Source organism: Rhinoderma darwinii, chromosome 2 (genome assembly GCF_050947455.1).
Source record: "Rhinoderma darwinii isolate aRhiDar2 chromosome 2, aRhiDar2.hap1, whole genome shotgun sequence".
NCBI lineage: Eukaryota > Metazoa > Chordata > Amphibia > Anura > Rhinodermatidae > Rhinoderma > Rhinoderma darwinii.
Window position 1 is genome coordinate 390,157,265 of NC_134688.1, and position 20,678 is coordinate 390,177,942.

At 41.1% G+C, this 20,678-nt stretch overlaps 1 protein-coding gene across 1 annotated transcript in view; it reads left to right on the forward strand.

Annotated features, from left to right (window-relative positions):
* Nucleotides 1-20,678, forward strand: part of PRKX (protein kinase cAMP-dependent X-linked catalytic subunit) — a 111,687-nt gene that overhangs the window by 69,461 nt on the left and 21,548 nt on the right. The window contains exons 3-4 of the mRNA XM_075853984.1: nt 795-1,058; nt 15,398-15,517. Coding sequence (XP_075710099.1) covers nt 795-1,058; nt 15,398-15,517 — 384 coding nt within the window. The remainder of the gene's footprint in view (nt 1-794; nt 1,059-15,397; nt 15,518-20,678) is intronic.

The window sequence follows — 20,678 nt, forward strand, 5'->3', positions numbered from 1 at the left end:
CTAAAGGTTTCATATTCCTTAAATTGGTGGTCCAGGATTAGAAAAAAAATGCCTTTCTTCCAAAAACAGTGCCACCCCTGTCCACAGGCTGTGTGTGGTATTGCAGCTCAGCTCCATTTACTTTATTGGAGCTAAGCTGCAATACCAGACAACCCTTGGACAGGTGTGGCACTTTTTCTGGAAGAAAGCAGCCATCTTTTTCTAATCCTGGACCACCTATTTTATGTACATCATTCACTCCACTGCATTAAACCATTTGTAGGCTATGTTCACACAGAGTATTTTGGGGGAGGAATATCTGCCTCAAAATTCCGTTTGGAACTTTGAGGCAGATTTTCCTCTCCCTGCACGCTGATTTTCGCGGCGATTTTCGCGCCGTTTTTCGCCCGCGGCCGTTGAGCGCCGCAAGCATAAAACAGCGCGAAATACGCTTTCTCTGCCTCTCATTGAAGTCAATGGGAGGTCAGAGGCGGAAGCGCCCGAAGATAGGGCATGTCACTTATTTTTCCCGCGAGGCAGTTTTACTGCTCGCGGGAAAAAGACGCCGACGCCTCCTATTGAAATCAATGAAAGGCATTTTCGGGCCGTTTTTGCCGAGTTTTGCGACGCGGTTTCCGCGTCAAAAAACTTGGCAAAATACCCCGTGTGAACATCCCCGTAGGGTTCTTCTCATTCCAAGACAATGGTGCAGACTGGAGACTTTTTTTTTTCTTTCTTTTTTTTTTTTTAGAAGATTCTTCTAGAAGTTCTCCGACTTGCTGATCATTTATGCTTTGTCATTTTTATCCCTATAGGTTTTGGACCTCTCATGATGATCGTTTTTTATATATGCTGATGGAATATGTACCCGGAGGAGAACTTTTTAGCTACTTGCGTAACATGGGACGTTTTAACAACAGCACAGGACTCTTTTACTCTACAGAAATTATATGTGCAATAGAATACTTGCACTCCAAAGAAATTGTTTACAGGGACTTGAAGCCTGAAAATATTTTGCTGGACCGGGAAGGTCACATCAAACTTACAGATTTTGGATTTGCGAAAAAGCTTTCAGACAGGTATCCCTTACGTTCTGAACATTTCAACTGCTTTATTACTTACCCTGCTGGGAATTGGTTTTCATTTCAATGGAAAGTTCATTTTAGCACAGGCAAAGCAATTTCCATGCTCATATAATGGCGATCATTGGAATATGCTACTGTACAATCCATTTTTTTTTCTTCATGTAATTGATAAAAAAAATTGGTTGTCCACTACAGATCCTGATGTGACCAAATGTAAGATGCTCAAATAGATGTCTTGACGACCAATATGCCAAATACTGTCGTGGATTATTTTTTTTTTGTAGTTGCTTTTCAAAAAGATCCGCCGACAATCTTATGTTAATGTTGTCTCAAGCATTCAATGTAGAAAGAAGAGTACCTGACTTTTTTTTTTTTTTTTTCTTCCTTTTAGCAGAAATATTGTCCGAACAGCCAGGGTGGGGACATTTTGTACTCCGTTTATAAAGAGGACCTGTCCTGACATGTCTGTTTTACTAAATACTTTTATTCCCCATAAAATGGGGAACATAATTCTAGAACATATTATTTTTAGAACTCTGTTCTGTGCCGTTCCTCTGTTATTTCTCCTAGAAATGTATAAATAATGTGAAACTGAAGGTCGGCACTGATTGGACAGGGTCAGTCTGTGTAGAGCCACACCCCCAACTGGTAACACCTAGTTTTCAATTTATTCATAAATTTGTAGGAGGAATAACAGAGGGATGGCACGAATTTTAAGAAAAGATGCTCCGGAATTCTCTTTTTAATGGAGAATACAATTTTTTACTAAATGGATGTGTTAGGAGAGGTGACATCTCCTCATTAAGGTGGTGTTTATAGCTTGATCACTACCCAGTTTTGTAGTATTTTTGGTGGATGTCCATTAGGTCCCACCGCTAGACATAGAACTAGAAAGCTTTCTAAGTTACTTAACTTTGACGGCAGTGGGGTTCCCTTTGTTCCATGGATCTGTTGTATATTGTGAATAGAAATGGCATTCTTCTCCAGCATGCACTATAGAGTTACTCTGACAGTTTTAGATTTGACCCCTTTATGCTAGTTGTTCGGTGTCTGTAGTTTCACATCCGTTTATTTATTTATAGATCAGCCGGCTTCCTGGAGGAACAGATTATCAGTTGTTGCCTAGTAAAGGGTTGCAATTATATGATGGTAAAGCCTAAGATGAACTTTCTGAGTACTGAACAGCTTAAACTCAGGGATATTATGAGGCAAACATACATTTAATAAATCACCTCACTAATAGATCTGTATAGCCGTGTCCTAAATGTTATAGGATTTGTAAAACCCTATATTAGGCACCATTTTCTCCCATAGGGATGTGTACGGATTATTCAAGTACTTTTACCTTTCTATTTTCTAAGTTAAGCAGGCCATAGAAATCATCAGATTTATACAGGTTGTTGGATTCAACATGGACTCTGCAACCCCCAGTGATCAGGAAAGCGAGGGTCCCATGTCCCCCCTTTGAATGGAGCGGTGGACTCGCGTGCACACTACTGCTTTATTCATTCTTTATGGAACTGACAGAGAAAACTGAACACTATATTCGGTTATTTCCGAGTCCCAGTAGAGCGTGAACGGAACCCTCGCTTTCGAGATCGGTGGGGGTCCCAGCGGTCAGACCCACAGCGTTCATACATTTATCACCTATCTTGTCGATAGGTGACAAATGGTTTTTGGAACAACCGTCTTTAAGCAGGCTGCTCAATCAATTTGACAGTCAAATGTTGGCTTTTCAGCGGTCCAATACCGCTCTGATTTCATATACAGCACTCAGTAAGTGCCGAGACACCAGTAACAAAATGTCGCTGCTGGTTCTAATCATGTATCCGACATGATCTCTCCTGTAACGGTGGAGAACTATAGTGTCAATAATTTTTTATAAAAAAAATAATGTTCCCCAATGGCCCTAAAATAATTAAAAAAAAAATGCATATAAAGTAAATATTGCACTCTTAAGTTCACCCCACCACCACCACCACAAATCCTTCCCCTAAATTGGGCATATTGGATATCAAAATTATTGGTGATAGTGAACCCCAGAAAAAAAAAAACACATGCTAGAATAAAAAAATTAAAAAAAATAAAAAATTATATATATTTTTTCCAATTTTTATACAAAGTAATGACCTAAGGCCATGTTCACAGGTTTAGGATTGTGCTAAGTTATTTATTTTTATATATATATATATATATATATGGAGAGAGTTTTTTTTTACATAAGAAAGCAATTTTGTAATGGGGGAAAAAAAAGGTGCTTTTTATTTACATTTATTCTTAATTTAGGGGTCTTGACCATGCGATTGCTTGATCACTTCAATAATACACTGCACTACTTAGGTAGTGCAGTGTATTATGTCTGTTAGTGGCATACAAAGATGGCAGACCTGGGGGCTACGGAAACCCATAGGCACCACGCATTGCGTCGACTAATGACCACAGTATCTGAAGGGTTAAACATTCGGGATCGGAGTTTGCTGCAATCGTGGGGATCGCAGATGAGTGCTAGCCCTAATTTCCAGCTGCCCCCTGCAGCCGTCTTTGCGGGCACAGCTACTGTTCTAGCACCTTCCCCGAGTTGTACATTTCCACTGATTGGTGCTAATTAAATAGCAGCTGGCACCAAGGGGTTATAAATGCCCTTAAAAACACAAAAGGGCAGTGTGTGTGTCCACAGTATTAGTATAAAATGTATTGAACAATTACAACATATACAAGGTTTCCCACCGCACGTTGGGTCTGAGCCAGTCTTCAAGTTTTGGCTGCAGGTTCGTATTGTACCATGACGTTAATATTGTACGTATTACCTATAGGAATTATATGGAAATGCTGTATATGTTGTAATTATTCCATAGCTTTCATACTAATACCATGGACTCACTTACTGTCTTTTTAATGGTGTTTTTACACTCGTGGTCTACAGTATTTTATATTTTCAATAAAGTGTTTTTGATGCATTTAAACAATATTGTTGTGATTGGATTCATGCGAGTTACCTTTTAAATATTGTAGATTGGCATATAAAGACTCAGGCCCCATGCAAACGAACGTGCTTTTGCGGCCACAATTCCCCCGAAAATCCACGGGAGAATTGCGGCCCCATTCATTCCTATGGGGCCATGCACACGACCGTGGTTTCCACGATCCGTGCATGGCCCAGGAGCCTGGACCGCAGAAAGAACGGACATGTCTTATTACGACCGTGTTCTGCGGTCCAGGCTAATAGGAAATAATGGGCCTGCGATTTGCGGGCGGCTCGCGGGTGTCATTCCGTGGCCGAAAATTACGACGGTGCACATGGCTACGGTCGTGTGCGTGAGGCCTTAGTCTGCACCTCTGCCCCTCCCCCCTTTCTATTCTATACTATTTTAACACCTATGATAGGCCATGCCATTGTTATACAGGGATGTACAATAGTGTTAAAAATAGCAGTCGAACATCATTAACCTGATTTAAATCAATGTTTTTGGTAAAAGCAATATTTCTACATAGCAGATCATTTACTTGTACATGTAGTAGAGTAGTAGAGTAGTAGAAAAAAGCAGACCCAACAATTAAATTAGCACATGCGTGCCGCTCATTCTGAGTAATTGAATCATTCATTGAAAGGGGCTTGTTCACCAATTTAACTCCTCACTGCTATTATTCTGAAATCCTTAATTCTGTGGAATAACCGGTGTCAATTTTGGCCCTTATAGGTGGGTGGCAAATGTTGGTTATAGTGCATTTCCTTCTGAAATCCTGGGGAAAATGGGTCGTTCCAGACATTGTTCTGATGAAAAACTTACTTTGATTAAAAAGTTGATTGAAGTGGGAAAAACATATAGAAAAGTGCAGCAAATTATATGGTGCTCAGCTAAAATTATCTCAAATTTCTTGAAGTGGCAACCAAAACTTGAAAGACGCGTAAGGAAACGGAGAACTACTGTTCAAATGGATCTAAGAAGGCTCAGCCAATGATCACCTCCAGAAAGATCAAAGGAGATCTGAAGTTACCAGTGAGTACTGCTATGATAAGAAGACGATTAAGTGAAGCCAAGAAACCAGCAAGAACTCCCCGCAAAGTCCCGTTGTTGGAAAAGAAGACCTGTCCTGAATAGGTTAAAACTGATGAAAGCAAAATTGTTCTTTTTGGGTCTAGTGGCCGCAGACGACCCCCGAGCACTGAATTCAAGCCACAGTACACAAGAAGACAGTAAAGCACGGTGCTGCAAAAATCATGATATGGGGATATTTCTCATACCATGGTGTTGGATAGAGATGAGCGAACCGGGACAACCGAACCCGGTTTCGGTCCGAACATCAGGAAAAGTTTGGTTCGCAGCGAATCCGAACTTCACCGGGTTCGGCCGAACCCGTTTTGACCGAACCCGGTCAAAAATATTATACAAATCGGCAGCCACTTGTCTCTATCAATCACTGATAGAGAAAAGAGGCTGCTGATTAAAAATAAAATAAAAAGCATTTCATACGTACCCGGTCGTTTGTCTTGGTGACGAGTCCCTCTTCTTCCTCCAGTCTGACCTTCTTTTCTGACGCGGCAGCCTGTGATTGGCTGCAGAGGCCTCTGCAGCCTGTGATTGGCTGCAGCGGTCACATGGGCTGTAACATCATCCAGGAATGTCGGGCCGGATGTCGAGAGGGACGCGTCACCAAGGCAACGGCCAGGAGACCGGACTGGAGGAAGCAGAAAGTTCTCGGTAAGTATGAACGTCTTTATTTATTTTTTTACAGGTTACTCTATATTCTGATCGGAATTCACTGTCCAGGGTGCTGAAACAGTTACTGCCGATCAGTTAACTCTTTCAGCACCCTGGACAGTGACTATTTACTGACGTCGCCTAGCAACTCTCCCGTAATGACGGGTGCACACATGTAGCCACCCGTCATTACGGGGCCTCGTGCACACGACCGTAAAAACACCCGTTATTACGGGTCGTAATTACGACCCGAAATAGCGTGCCCATAGACTTCTGTTAGCCACGGGTACCTTCCTGTTTTCTCACGGGAAGGTGCCCGTGCCGTTAAAAAGATAGAACATGTTCTATTTTTTTATTTTACGGGCCGTGCTCCTATACTTTATAATGGGAGCACGGCTCGGAAAAACGACCGGCTGCCCGTGGCCGGCCGTGTTCCTCTCCTGAAATACTCTGTGCTGCCTTAAACTCTGTGGACAGGTCAGGATCCTGTTTCTTTTAAATGCTGCTGGGGAACCCGCTCGATTCACTATATAAGGCTGCGCTACAGTGCAGAATTTAAAAGAAACAGGATCCTGACCTGTCCACAGAGTTTAAGGCAGCACAGAGTATTTCAGGAGATGAGCATGCAGATTCAGTGCTGCTGTGAACTCTGCTCTTACCATTACGTAGCTCTCAGTCTGTTACCTCTCCTCCACTCCTGTCCTCAAGAACACCTTCACATGATTGGCAAGTCACCACGTAATGGTAAGAGCAGAGTTCACAGCAGCACAGAGTATTTCAGGAGATGAGCGTGCGGATCTTGTGCGGGGTGGTGACTTGCCAATCATGTGAAGGTGTTATTGAGGACAGGACTGGAGGAGAGGTACAACTGAGCTACGTAATGGTAAGAGCAGAGTTCACAGCAGCACAGAATCTGCACGCTCCTCTCCTGAAATACTCTGTGCTGCTGTGAACTCTGCTCTTACCATTACGTAGCTCAGTCTGTTACCTCTCCTCCACGCCTGTCCTCAATAACACCTCTGTGAGACTCTGTGCTGCTGTGAACTCTTCTCTTACCATTACGTAGCTCAGTCTGTTACCTCTCCTCCACTCCTGTCCTCAATAACACCTTCACATGATTGGCAAGTCACCACCCCGCACAAGATCTGCACGCTCATCTCCTGAAATACTCTGTGCTGCTGTGAACTCTGCTCTTACCATTACGTGGTGACTTGCCAATCACGTGAAGGTGTTATTGAGGACAGGAGTGGTGGAGAGGTAACAGACTGAGAGCTACGTAATGGTAAGAGCAGAGTTCACAGCAGCACTGAATCTGCACGCTCATCTCCTGAAATACTCTGTGCTGCCTTAAACTCTGTGGACAGGTCAGGATCCTGTTTCTTTTAAATGCTGCACTGTAGCGCAGCCTTATATAGTGGATCGAGCGGGTTCCCCAGCAGCATTTAAAAGAAACAGGATCCTGACCTGTCCACAGAGTATTTCAGGAGAGGAGCGTGTGATTGGCTGCAGAGGCCGCTGCAGCCTGTGATTGGCTGCAGAGGGCCGCTGCAGCCTGTGATTGGCTGCAGAGGCGGTCACGTGGGATGAAGCGTCATCCCTGGAGGCCGGCCTTCTGACGTCATCCTGACGTGCGTGACCGCCACTACAGCCTGTGATTGGCTGCAGCGGCGACATAGATGAAACGTCATCGCTGGAGGCCGAACAGGAGAAATGTAAGTATGAACGTATTTTTTTTTTTTTTTTTATTACATTAAAATTTTATTTTTCGCGCGCCGAGCATGCTACTGTCAAGGTTGCTGAAAGAGTTAGTGCAGCCCATTAACTCTTTCAGCACCCTGGACAGTACCATGCTCGGCGCACGGAAATTACAGGTTCGGTCAGAATCAAACTTTTTCGTGAAATTCGGCGAACTAGCCGAACCGAACTTTTCATAAGTTCGCTCATCTCTAGTGTTGGGCCTATTTATTAAATACAAGGGATCATGGATCAGTTTGAATATATCAAAATACTTGAGTAGATCATGTTGCCCTATGCCGAAGAAGAAATGCCCTTGAAATGGGTGTTTCAACACGACAATAACCCAAAACACACCAGTAAGCGAACAACCTCTTGGTTACAGACAAACCGGATTGAGGTAATGGAGTGGCCAGCCCAATCCCCTGACCTCAATCCCATAGAGAACTTGTGGGGTGACATCAAACATGAGGTTTATGAGGCAAAACCCAAAAATGCAGAACAACTGTGGAATGTCGTCCAATCTTCCTGGATTGGAATACGTGTTGAGGGCCCAAAAGTTGGAAGACTCCATGCAACACAGATGTCAAGCAGTTCTCAGAAACAATGGTGACGCCACTAAATATTAGTTCAGTAAAGTGAAATCTGAAACATTTTTTTTTTCAGTTTATACTTTCAAATTTTTATTCGTGATTAAAGAAAAATGCTGACACTGCTAAGTTTTTGAACAGCCTAATATTCCTTTTTCTTTACTTTCTGTAAAGGATCAACACAAACTGGATATATGTTATCGTTTTGATTTGGAATTGAATGTATAACATTTCCCGTGCATTTGCATTTCCGCAAACAAAATAATTTTTTTAAGATTTTGTGCTTTTATTTGCTTTTTTTGTTTGTTTTTTTGAACACCGCTCTATATTATTTTCAGAATGTGATTGTCAGCTGAACCTTGTTAAAAATGTCATATAGCGTAGTTTATTAACACCTTAACGATCGCCCATAGTCTTTTGGCGTCCCTGTAGATTAGGCTGATGAGCGCTCGTGTGAGCGCTCATCCTCTAACCAGGAGCTGTAACTAACTGATCTTAGAGCAGCCTGCTGAATACAGCTGGGGTCGGAAAACATTTGGGCCCTAGCTTTTTGATCAAAGGGAACTCCCCTCTTTTATCTAGTCATCGGAAACCCAGTGACGTGATCTAACACCTTGGAATCCCTCTGTAGTCAGCCCTGGGGACCTACAAAGGACCCCAGGGCTGTCTGTCCAGTAAGCCTGCTGTTCGGGCACACTATGTGTGATACAGTATAATGTATTCGCATACAGGAGTATGTGAATACATTACAAGTAAAAAATAAAGTTATTAATTAAAGTAATCCCTTAATGGGATTAAAAAAAAGTAACAAAACAAAAAAAAGTCATTATTTTGCATAAAATATACTTTATTGCCCACACTAAATAAAAACAAAAAACCTACACATATTCGGTATCTAAACGACTAATAACCTGAAGAATAAATCGAACGGGTTATTTAGTATGAAACGTGAACGGGATAAAAAATAAACAAGACAAACTATGCCGAGAATCGCTTTTTCTTATATTCACGCCGTAAAAATAATTTTATTTTTTTCTACCTCCAAACTATGAAAAAAAGGCCTCATGAAACAAGGCCTCATACAGCCACGTCAATGAAAAAATAAAAAAGTTATGGCTGCTGAAAAATGTAGCTGATCATTAAGACCTTTTCAGGCCCGGTCATTAAGGGGTTAACAGTTTCAGGGTCTCTCAAAGACATGACCGTCTTTGGCGTCAGCTGGCCTTTTACTGTCAGATCTCGAAGGAGAACACAATGAAATCCTAGAATACAAGCGTCCCTGCCTTTATGGTTATTGTTTTGGTTCGTAATGTTTTTATGAGGTTACATAGTAACAGAGACACAAGTCCGTCCAGTTCCATCTATTATCAAGCAGTGTTTAAAAAAAAAACAACAAAAAAAACAAAACATAATTATCCGCATACAAGTATAAAAATAATCCTTCCCGACGCCAAATGAGAAAATAATAAATCTCCGTGTCCCATGTATTACAAATTACATTTTCTGTCGTGTTTCAAGGACAATGAACCTTTTTGAAATTCATTTAACGGATCAACCGTCGCATCGACAGGTGGCAGACAGTACTATAGTCCCACTGCTCTTACAGTAAAGAATCCCTTCAATGATAGTGAAAGCTTTCCCCTGAATATAAATAGAGCAAACAATCTGCCCACAATGGCTTACAATGTAAATATAGTTCTAACAACGGTGTTGGAAAAAAGACACACAAGTCAAGTATAGCATGGTTTTTAATTTTGTATATAATTGCAGAAAACTGCAGAACATCCATATTTATTTTTTTTAGCAGGTTAAAAACCAGATTTATTAGGATTCACTTGTAATACAACTGTTTATGCAAACAATATTACAATCTTCTACCCCCACCTAGTGGTCAAAAGTGTCTACTACAGTTAGTGGATATTCAGTTTTAAATCCTGACATTGAACCATAAAGAAAAAAAAAAAGTAGGGACGTTGACGTTTCTTTTCTTATTGTGTACAAAAGTTAGGACGAATTTGTCATTTTTCTATTCAGGGCAAGGTTCATGTGAAAAGTAAATGCCAGTTTTCAAAGATAAAACACATTCTATCTTTATAGGCACTTTGTCTTGAGGGCCGTCAACACTGTTTCAAATATTAGATAAAAAAATATATATATCTTAAAGAGGCTCTGTCACCTGATTAAATGCCCGATCTCCTACATAATCTGATCGGCGCTGTAATGTGGATAAGTGGTTTTTATTTTGAAAAACTATAATTTTTGAGCAAGTTATGAGCAATTTTAGATTTATGCTAATTCGTTTCTTAACCCTTTCATGCCGACAATCTGTACATAAACGTCCTTTTCGCACATACCCCGTGCTGCCAGGACGTGTATGTACAGATGTCCGTTCCAGCCGGCATAGCGCTGTGAAAAGCGCTCGGACGCCAGCAATCTGTTCTCTGACAGCCGAACCGATTGGTTCGGCTGTCAACCCCTGCCTCTGGTCCCGGAGACATGACCGGGACCTGATTGGTTTAGGTCCTAATCATGTGATCGCAGGGAAAGTTTGTTGTAGCAACAAACTGGAAAGTTTGTTGCTACAACAAACTTTCCCAAGGACCGATTGCGGGTGCTGCCGTCGGTTGCATGGCAAAACCGGAGGCCATACAACGGCCCCCGGTCTGCCATTCACGGAAGCCTATGAGGACCAGCTGGTCCTCATAGGCTTTGACTGTCAACGTCACACTGACAGTTTATAATACGTTACACTACCTAGGTAGTGTAATGTATTATAGCAGCCATCAGTGCTGCAGGTCTTCAAGTAGAACAAGTAAAAAAAAAAAATAGAAAAAATGTTTTATAAAAGTGTAAAAATAAGTTATAAGTTACAAAAACATTAAAATGCTTTTTTTCCTATAATAAGTCTTTTATTATAGGAAAAAAAATAAAACGTACACATATTTCGTATCACCGCGTTCGTAACGACCCCAACTATAAAACTATAATATTATTTTTCCCGCACGGTGAACACCGCAAAAAATAATTAAAAAATGAATACTAGCATCACTATTTTTTTTGGTCATCACCCCTCACAAAATATAGAATAAAAACTGCTCAAAAATTTGCATGTACCCCAAAATAATACACTACAACCCGTCCCGCAAAAAACAAGCCCTTACACGGCTTTTTTGACTGAAGAATAAAAAAATTATGGCTCTCAGAATATGGTGACACAGAAAATAAATAATTTTATAGAAAAGTGATTGATTTTATTGCGCAAACGCCACAAAACATAAAAAAAAACTATATAAATATGGTATCACCGTAATTGTACCGACCTGCAGAATAAAGTAAAATGTAATTTATAGCGCACAGTGATTACTGTAAAAACAAAAAAGGACAAAAAAGATTGTCAAAATGTATGGTTTTTTTTGTCACTTTGCTTGCCAAAAAATCGAATAAAAAGTGATCAAAAAATCACATGTACCCTAAAATGGTACCAATGAAAACTACAGATTGTAACGTAACAAATAAGCCCTCGCACGGCTCCGGTGGAGAATTTTTAAAAAAAAAGTTCTGCCGCTCAGAATATAGCGACAGAAATTGTGCAGAGTGTCCAAAAGCGGATAAGATCGGGCACCATTTATCAGTGCGACACTGGCCACACATCTATGAATTATTTATTTACCACATTATTATACCCTCTTATTATGCCCTAATGTACTCTGCCCAGCTTACATATACCCCCACATTATAAACTGAAATACCAGCAAAACCCCAAACAGAACTATTACCAAGGAAAATCTGCGCTCCAAAAGCCAAATGGCGCGCCTTCCCTTCTGAGCCCTGCCGTGGGTCCAAATGGCAGTTTATTACCACATATGGGGTATTTCCGTAATCATGAGAAATAGCTTTACAAGTTTTGCAGTGCTTCTTATTTATTCCTTGTAAAAATGACATTTTTTAATATTTTTTCAGAAAAAAAGTAGATTTTCATTTTGACAGACATATTCCAATAAATAAAGATAAAGACCTGTCGGGTCAAGATGCTAACTATACTCCTAGATAAATTCCTTGAGGTGTGTAGTTACTAAAACCACTTTTGAGGAGATTCCACTGTTTTGGCACCACAAGACCTCTTCAAACCTGACATGGTGCCTAAAATATATTCTAAAAAAAAAAGAAAAGGAGACCCCAAAATCCTCTAGGTGCTCCTTTAGGGTATGTTCACACGGCGGGGGTCCGTAACGGCTGAAATTACGGGGATGTTTCAGCCTGAAAACATCCCCGTAAATTCAGCCGTACCGGCATGTGCAGGCGCTTGAACGCCGCGTCAATTACGGCCGTAATTAGCGCTGCTATTCATTGGAGTCAATGAATAGCGGCTCCAATTACGGCCAAAGAAGTGACAGGTCACTTCTTTGACGCGGGCGTCTATTTACGCGCCGTCATTTGACAGCGGCGCGTAAATATACGCCTCGTGTGAACAGACAAACGTCTGCCCATTGCTTTCAATGGGCAGATGTTTGTCAGCGCTATTGAGGCGCTATTTTCGGGCGTAATTCGGGGCAAAAACGCCCGATTTACGTCCGTAAATAGGCCGTGTGAACATACCCTTACTTGTGAGGCCTGCGTTTCAGTCCAGTAGCACACTAGGGCCACATGTGGGATATTTCTAAAAACGGCAGAATCTGGGCAATAAATATTGAGTTGCATTTCTTGGGTGAAACCTTCTGTGGTACAGAAAAAAAATGTATTACAAATGAATTTCAAAGCCACTTCAAAACTGAACTTGTCCTTGACAAAATAGCCTTTTGAAATTTTCTTGAAAATTTGAGAAATTGCTGCTAAAGTTCTAAGCCTTGTAATGTCCTAGAAAAATAAAATAATGTTCAAAAAACAATGCAAATATAAAGTAGACATATGGGGGATGTTAAGTAGCAACAATTGTGTGTGGTATTACTATCTGTTTTACAAGTAGATTACATTTAAAATTGGAAAAATTATAATTTTTGCAAATTTTATTTAAATGTTGGTGTTTTTCACAAATAAACTATGAATTTATTGACCAAATTTTTCCACTAACATAAAGTACAATATGTCACGAGAAAACAGTCTCTGAATCGCTTGGATAGGCAAAAGCATTCCAGAGTTATTACCACATAAACTGACACATGTCAGATTTGAAAAAATGGGGCTGGTCATTGAGGTATCGATGACCCTTGGTCCTGAAAGGGTTAATGGACAACTGGGCGTTTTTTACCTTTTGACCAAGTGGGCGTTGTAAAGAGAAGTGTATGACGCTGACCAATCAGCGTCATACATTTCTCTCCATTCATGTCCATTTGTACTCAGCACAGCGTGATCTTGAGAGATCACGCTGTGCTGTCACTTACTCACACATTAACTTTACTGAAGTGTCTTGACAGTGAATAGACATTGCCTCCAGCCAGGACGCAATGTCTATTCACACTCCCGACACTTCAGTAAAGTTTGTGTGGGACTTACTCACACAGCACACATCTTGCAAGATCATGCTGTGCTGTGATTAAGTCCCAGGTCCACATGTAATCTATAGAGCAGCAGGTACATCGTAATTCCTTCCTCTATACATTATTTGGAATGCACTTTTTGCATGCATCGCTTAAGGACATTTACTTGATCACAATTTTTATTCTTGATGGCCCATGAGATGACCCAATGTACAGGAACTGAACCTCTAAAATATGTCTGTGAATAGGATACTCTGCTCATGAGGACAGGGCAACAGATCAATGGGTAACTTATGTTTATTTACAGAGACCGATATCTGTCACTTCTCCTCTTCTTTCTCCCTTTCTTTTTAACCATTATTAAAACGGACGTAAGCTGTACATTTTTGGTATTTTAACTGCAGCTTTACAGAAGATAAAACACAACCGGCTTAAAGCTATCTACACTTTTGCAGCCAAATTTAAAAAAAAATGTTTTGTTTGATTATAAGCAACTTTTAAATAGATTTTTTTTCAATTTTTCAGATACAGCTGAATCTTGTAGTCAAAGCCGATTTTCGTAAGGTCAGCTGGACTGATGACTCGACAAAGTGTGATCGTTATTAGCTGGATCCTGCGTGTCGGAGACGCACACGACCTGCTTTCATCCTAGCCGTCAGAATTTGCTTTGACTGCAAGATACAGCTGTATCTCTAAAAGTAAAAACAACATTTTTTTTCATTAAAAATCTATTTAAAAGTTGCTTATAATCAAATAAAACATTGATTTATTAAAAAGAAAAAGGCTACAAAAGTGTACATGGCCTTTTAAACATTTGCCCTTGTCCATGGGTAATATTAAGGCTTCGTTCACATCTGTCAGAGCTCCGTTCAGTCTGAGCTTTCCGTCGGAACGGAGCCCTGACTGACAGAAACTGAAATTGTAGCTTTTCATTTCCATAACCATTAATTTCAATGGTGACGGATCCGGTGCCAATGGTTTCAGTTTTTCTCCCATGTGCAAGGGTTCCGTCTTTTTGACCGGATGAATAGCGCAGTCAAAACGACGGAACCCTTGCGCAACGGAGACAAACTGAAACCATTGGCACCAGATCCGTCATCATTAAAACCAATGGTGATGGAAACGGAAACCTACGGTTTCAGTGTGTGTCAGTCAGGGCTCCGTTCCGACGGAAAGCTCAGACGGAACGGAGCCATGACGCAGATGTGAACAAAGCCTAAGAGGCCACATATTGCTGATTTCTTATAGCTGAACAAAATATTTTATAGAGACAGTTAGCCTATTTATTTGTTTATTATTTTTTTTTAGTTGCCTTGAAAAAACAACCTTTACACATCAAGGAATGGATTGTCTCATCACACTCCTGGATTCTATATAATTAGGATATGCCATCAATGTCCATCTTCGGGTCCATCTGCCGTGACCATCGTGGCACTGCTTGGCTTTTTCTTGGTGGCCACACAATCCGTAATTGACTAATGGGCCAACTGTCCTCTGGAGGTAATCCAGCTGGCAGGAGTCGAAGTGGCGCGGCACTTTCCTAGCGCTGCTGCCTCTTTGTTTTAGTGATGGACGGAGGACACATTGGTTAGACACCTGCCAATTGGACATTGATGATTTATCCTAGCGATATTCTATAAAAGTGGTAACGTGACAACCCTGTAATATTTGACATCGATAGCACATTTCCAGACCCCTGCGGTTTGTCTAGTCTTTTATGGTATGGACCTCATAACCTCTGCTATTATAGTTTAGTGTATGATCATTGTCTAAATTGTTCTAAAAAATGAGGGATAACAGTGCAAGACTGAATTTTTATAATCTCTTCCATTCAGGACATGGACACTGTGTGGCACACCAGAATACCTGGCACCTGAAGTCATTCAGAGCAAAGGGCACGGCAGAGCAGTGGACTGGTGGGCACTAGGCATTCTAATATTTGAAATGTTGTCTGGGTAAGAATCATTTATTCTAATGCAGTTGTAGATCTATGGTAATATGTTAATAGAAATATATTAGAATAAATGTACTGTAAAATTCCTTTAATTTGCCATCTATGGGACTTTTAGAATTTATAGGTGCCAGATAATCAAATATTCTGGATATCTGACGGTTATAGGAACCTACCTTTATGAGTTTCATATAGAAAACCTACAGGAAGGAAACAAGATAATGTGAGCACTGAGTACTGTACTATAACTTTATTTCCAATCAGGGCAATTTCTTATTTGGTTCTTTCTGCTCAGTCTTCTGGTTTTGTGAAATTCTTCATTGTATTCCGGGTTTTCAGATTTTCTGGATTATTCTTATGACGTATTAAAGGAATTTCCCTGTAAATTATTGTAGATCATTACAAGGTGTGCACTAATATTAGGAAACCATCGCATTAAATTACATTATGTTTAAACATTGGTAAAATAGATCATTGTGTAGCAGTGCTTGGGCTTGTAATGTTGAGATGATGAGTGTTGGCCCTTATCATATATTGAGGTTATTCTGTTCTTTTACCCATCCCTAGATGGCAGAATTGCTGCAATATTTTGTGAACACTTTTTTTCAAAGTCTACAAGCAAATTTAATTGTTTTTCCTTATACACGGTCACTTTTATCATGTAGATTGATCCTACGTGTGAAATAATTGCACACAATGGCATGTGATCTTCCGATAAAGACAAGTAAAGCAAAATATAGTAAGAACTACTGTACATCCGGTCCCTCAATGTTTCTGCCCAAAAAAAAGCTGCAAAAAAGTTACGAGTGATGGAAGCCTAAACGCTGTGTATGAAACTTGCCTATTGTGTTACTGCTAAATCTAAACACTCCACTGCCCAGCATTTCCTAAAGCTCAGTACCTACAGTATGTCCATCACGCTCTGGCTGACAATGGTACAATGGCTCCTTTACTAAAGAGGCTCTGTCACCAGATTATAAATGCCCTGTCTCCTACATAATCTGATTGGCGCTGTAATGTAGATAACAGTGGTTTTTATTTTGAAAAACGATCATTTTTGACCAAGTTGTAAACAATGTTAGATTTATGCTAATGACTTTCTTAATAGACAACTGGGCGTGTTTTTACTTTTAACCAAGTGGGCGTTGTACAGAGGAGTGTATGAAGCTGACCAATCAGTGACCAATCCGCATCATACACTTCTCATTGTTCCAGCCCAGCTTCTTTCACTGCACAATCACACTGTAACAATGGGCTGGAACAATGAAAAGTGTATGACGCTGATTGGTCACTGATTGGTCAGCCTCATACACTCCTCTGTACAACGCCCACTTGGTTAAAAGTAAAAACACGCCCAGTTGTCTATTAAGAAACTAATTGGCATAAATCTAAAATTGTTCATAACTTGCTAAAAAATGATAATTTTTCAAAATAAAAACCACTGCCGTTATCTACATTACAGCGCTGATCAGATTATGTAGGAGATAGGGCATTTATAATCTGGTGACAGAGCCTCCTTAAACTTCTGGGGAGGGGTGGGCACAGTTTTCAATAAGAAACTGTTCTAGGAATATGCATGTTATACATGACTTCTGGGAGCGGTTTTTCATACGTTTTCATATTTTCAGCTCATTCCACAGGTGCTCTATCAACTTGAGATCTAGGGAATTTGGAGGCCATGTCCGCACCTTGAAATCTTTGTAATTATTCCTCAAACCATTCATGAACATTTTTTTGCAGTGTGGCAGGGCACATTATTCTGATGAAAGAGGCCACTGCCAGTACTAAATACTGTTGCCATGAAGGGCTGTCCTTGATCAATGTTTAGGTAGGTGGTACGTGTCAAAGTTTCAGCCACATAACTGCCAGGACCCAAGGTTTCCCAAAGTATCACACTGCCTCCCCTGACTTGACCAGACACCAAGATATACTATGAGAAGAAGGCAAGCTGTGTGATGCTCTGGACAATGTTCGGTTAAGAGACCTGAGGTCCCGGCATTCATGTGGATGTTACTTTGTCTCGTACTACCTATCTAAACCTTATTTAAGATGAACTCCCCTTCTTGGCAACGGTATTCCCTAAAGTCAGTGGCCTCTTTCAGAAGAATAATGCATCCTGCCATACTGAAAAAATTGCTCAGGAATGACTTGAGGAACATGACAACGAGTTTAAGGTGCTGACTTGGCCTCCAAATTCCCCAGATATCAATCTGGTCGAGCATCTGTGGGATGTAATGGAATAACCAATCCGATCCATGGAGGCCTCCTCTCGCAACTTACAGGACTTAAATGCTCTGCTGCTAACATCTTGGTGCCAGATACCACGGGACACTTTCAGAGATCTTGTGGAGTCTATGCCTCGACGGGTCAATTTCTTAATATAGGTATATTCGATAAGAGGGTCAGAACTGGGATATTTAACATAATATACGATTTCAAGTGGATTTCCAGGGTGAAGCAAACATTCCTGAAATTCAAGGGTCTGTAAAGTTATGGTATGTGCACACACACTAATTACGTCCGTAATTGACGGACGTATTTCGGCCGCAAGTCCCGGACCGAACACAGTGCAGGGAGCCGGGCTCCTAGCATCATACTTATGTACGATGCTAGGAGTCCCTGCCTCGCTGCTGGACAACTGTCCCGTACTGTAATCATGTTTTCAGTATGGGACAGTTGTCCAGCAGCGAGGCAGGGACTCCTAGCATCGTACATAAGTATGATGCTAGGAGCCCGGCTCCCTGCACTGTGTTCGGTCCTGGACTTGCAGCCGAAATACGTCCGTCAATTACGGACGTAATTAGTGTGTGTGCACATACCCTGAAAGAGGCTCTGTCACCACATTATAAGTGCCCTGTCTCCTATATAAGGAGATCGGCGCTATAATGTAGGTGACAGCAGTGCTTTTTATTTAATAAAACTATCTATTTTTACAACTTTATTAGCGTTTTTAGATTTATGCTAATGAGTTGCTTAATGCCCAAGTGGGCGTTTTTTCACTTTGGTCAGTGTCATACACTCCTCTGTAAAACGCCCACTTGGTCTAATCAACCTCATGCACTCCTCTCCATCAATTTCCTCAGCACATAGGGATCCTGCTAGATCCTTATGTGCTGTCTTATACTAAACACATTAACAATACTGAAGTGTTTAGACAGTGAATAGACATTCCACGGGATGTCTATTCACAATCCCTGCACTTCGTTACTGTTTCTATGGTAGTTACAGCAGAGAAAGCTTAATATCGCTGTAACCTGTCATTTACAGCGAGATCTCGCGAGATTACGCTTCCTCTGCTGTAACTATCACAAACAGAGTAACGAAGTGCAGAGATTGTGAATAGAAATCCCGTGGAATGTCTATTCACTGTCTAAACACTTCAGTATTGTTAATGTGTTTAGTATAAGACAGCACATAAGGATCCCTATGCGCTGAGTAAATGAATGGAGAGGAGTGCATGATGCTGATTGGTCAGCGTCATACACGCCCCTGTACTACGCCCATTTGGTCTAAAGTAAAAGTACGCCCACTTGGGCATTAAGCAACTCATTAGCATAAATCTAAAATCGCCAATAAAGTAGTAAAAATAGATCGGTTTTTTAGATAAAAAGCATTACTGTCATCTACATTATAGCGCCGATCTCCTCCTTATGTAGGAGATAGGACACTTATAATGTGGTGACAGAGCCTCTTTAAAGGGTAACTAAAAATTCAACTAACTTCTGACATGTCATAGTGACATGTCAGAAGTTTTGATTTGGAGGGGGTCTGAGCACTGAGACCCCCACCAATCGCTAAAACTAAGCGGCAAAGGAGCTTGTGTGAGCGCTGAGCCGCTTAGTTTCTGTTCTGCTTTTTCCGGATATCAATGTAGCGATGTATGGGCTCATAGAATTTCTATTGAGCCCGTACACCACTACATTGATTTCCGGAAAAAGCCGAACAGAAACAAAGCGGCTCAGTGGTCACACGAGCACTTCTGCTGTTTCGTTTTAGCGATTGGTGGGGGTCTCAGTGCTCGGACTCCCACCAATCAAAACTTCTGACATGTCACTATGACATGTCAGAAGTTTGTTAACCGTTTAGTTACCCTTTTAAGTTCAGTGTTATTTTATTGGGTAGTAATCCATTAGCTGCTAGTTTGATTACTTCTTCTTCCTTCTTTCTTCTTTCTTCCTCCCTCTATGGTAACAAATAAGGTTATATTTAAAATTAGGCATTTACCAATTTGATAAATGCAGTTCTACGGGGAGGGGTGGGTGAAGGTGTTTAAGCTATACTCTGTTAACATACCTCCCAACTTTCAAGCATTGCTAAGAGGGACAACTGATGGCATGCCACAGCAAATTTGTCAGTTAAGCCATGCCTCTAACCCCGCATAATCCCAGTCTATACAAACCCAGTTAGCCCACACAGTATCATGCTCCCATAGTGCCTCCCCACAGTATAATACCCTCATAGAACCCCCTTACAGTATACCATCGCTGCCCCCACACTGTATAGTGCCCCCCACACAATATCATGCTTCTATAGTGCCTCCCCACAGTATAATGCTCCCATGGAAGCCCCCCCGTACAGAATAATGCCCCAATAGCTGCTCCCACACTGTATAATACCCCATAATGCCTCCCACATAGTATAATGCCAAATAGTTGAACCCACACAGTATAATGCCCACGCAGTTGCCCCCATACAGTATAATACCCACACAGATGCCCCTATAGAGCATAATGCCCCATAGCTGCCTTCATACAGTATAATGCCCCCATAACTGCCCCATACAGTATAATGCCCCCTTAGTGGGTGCCACCATACAGTATAAAGCCCCCTTAGCAGGTGCCACCGTACAGTATAATGCCCCATAGTGCCTAACAAAAACAAAAAAATCGTTATCTAGCCCAGTTTCCATGACGAGTGGAGGAGATGTCACTGCATCGCGTCTGTCTGTGCCGAGCCGCTCACGGCTGCTTCACACAGTGAATGCTGAAGCAGGAAGCTGACATTTCCCTGCTTGAAGGTTATGTACACCTTAGAATTTTTTATTTTTTTTTGAGCAGCTGTATCTAGTGCTGAAACCTGTATCCGTCAGGTCAGCGGTACTGACTGGTTCAGTGTCAGTGGGTCTTGCGTCTCTGAGGATGCAGATACAGTTGAAACCGGAGTAA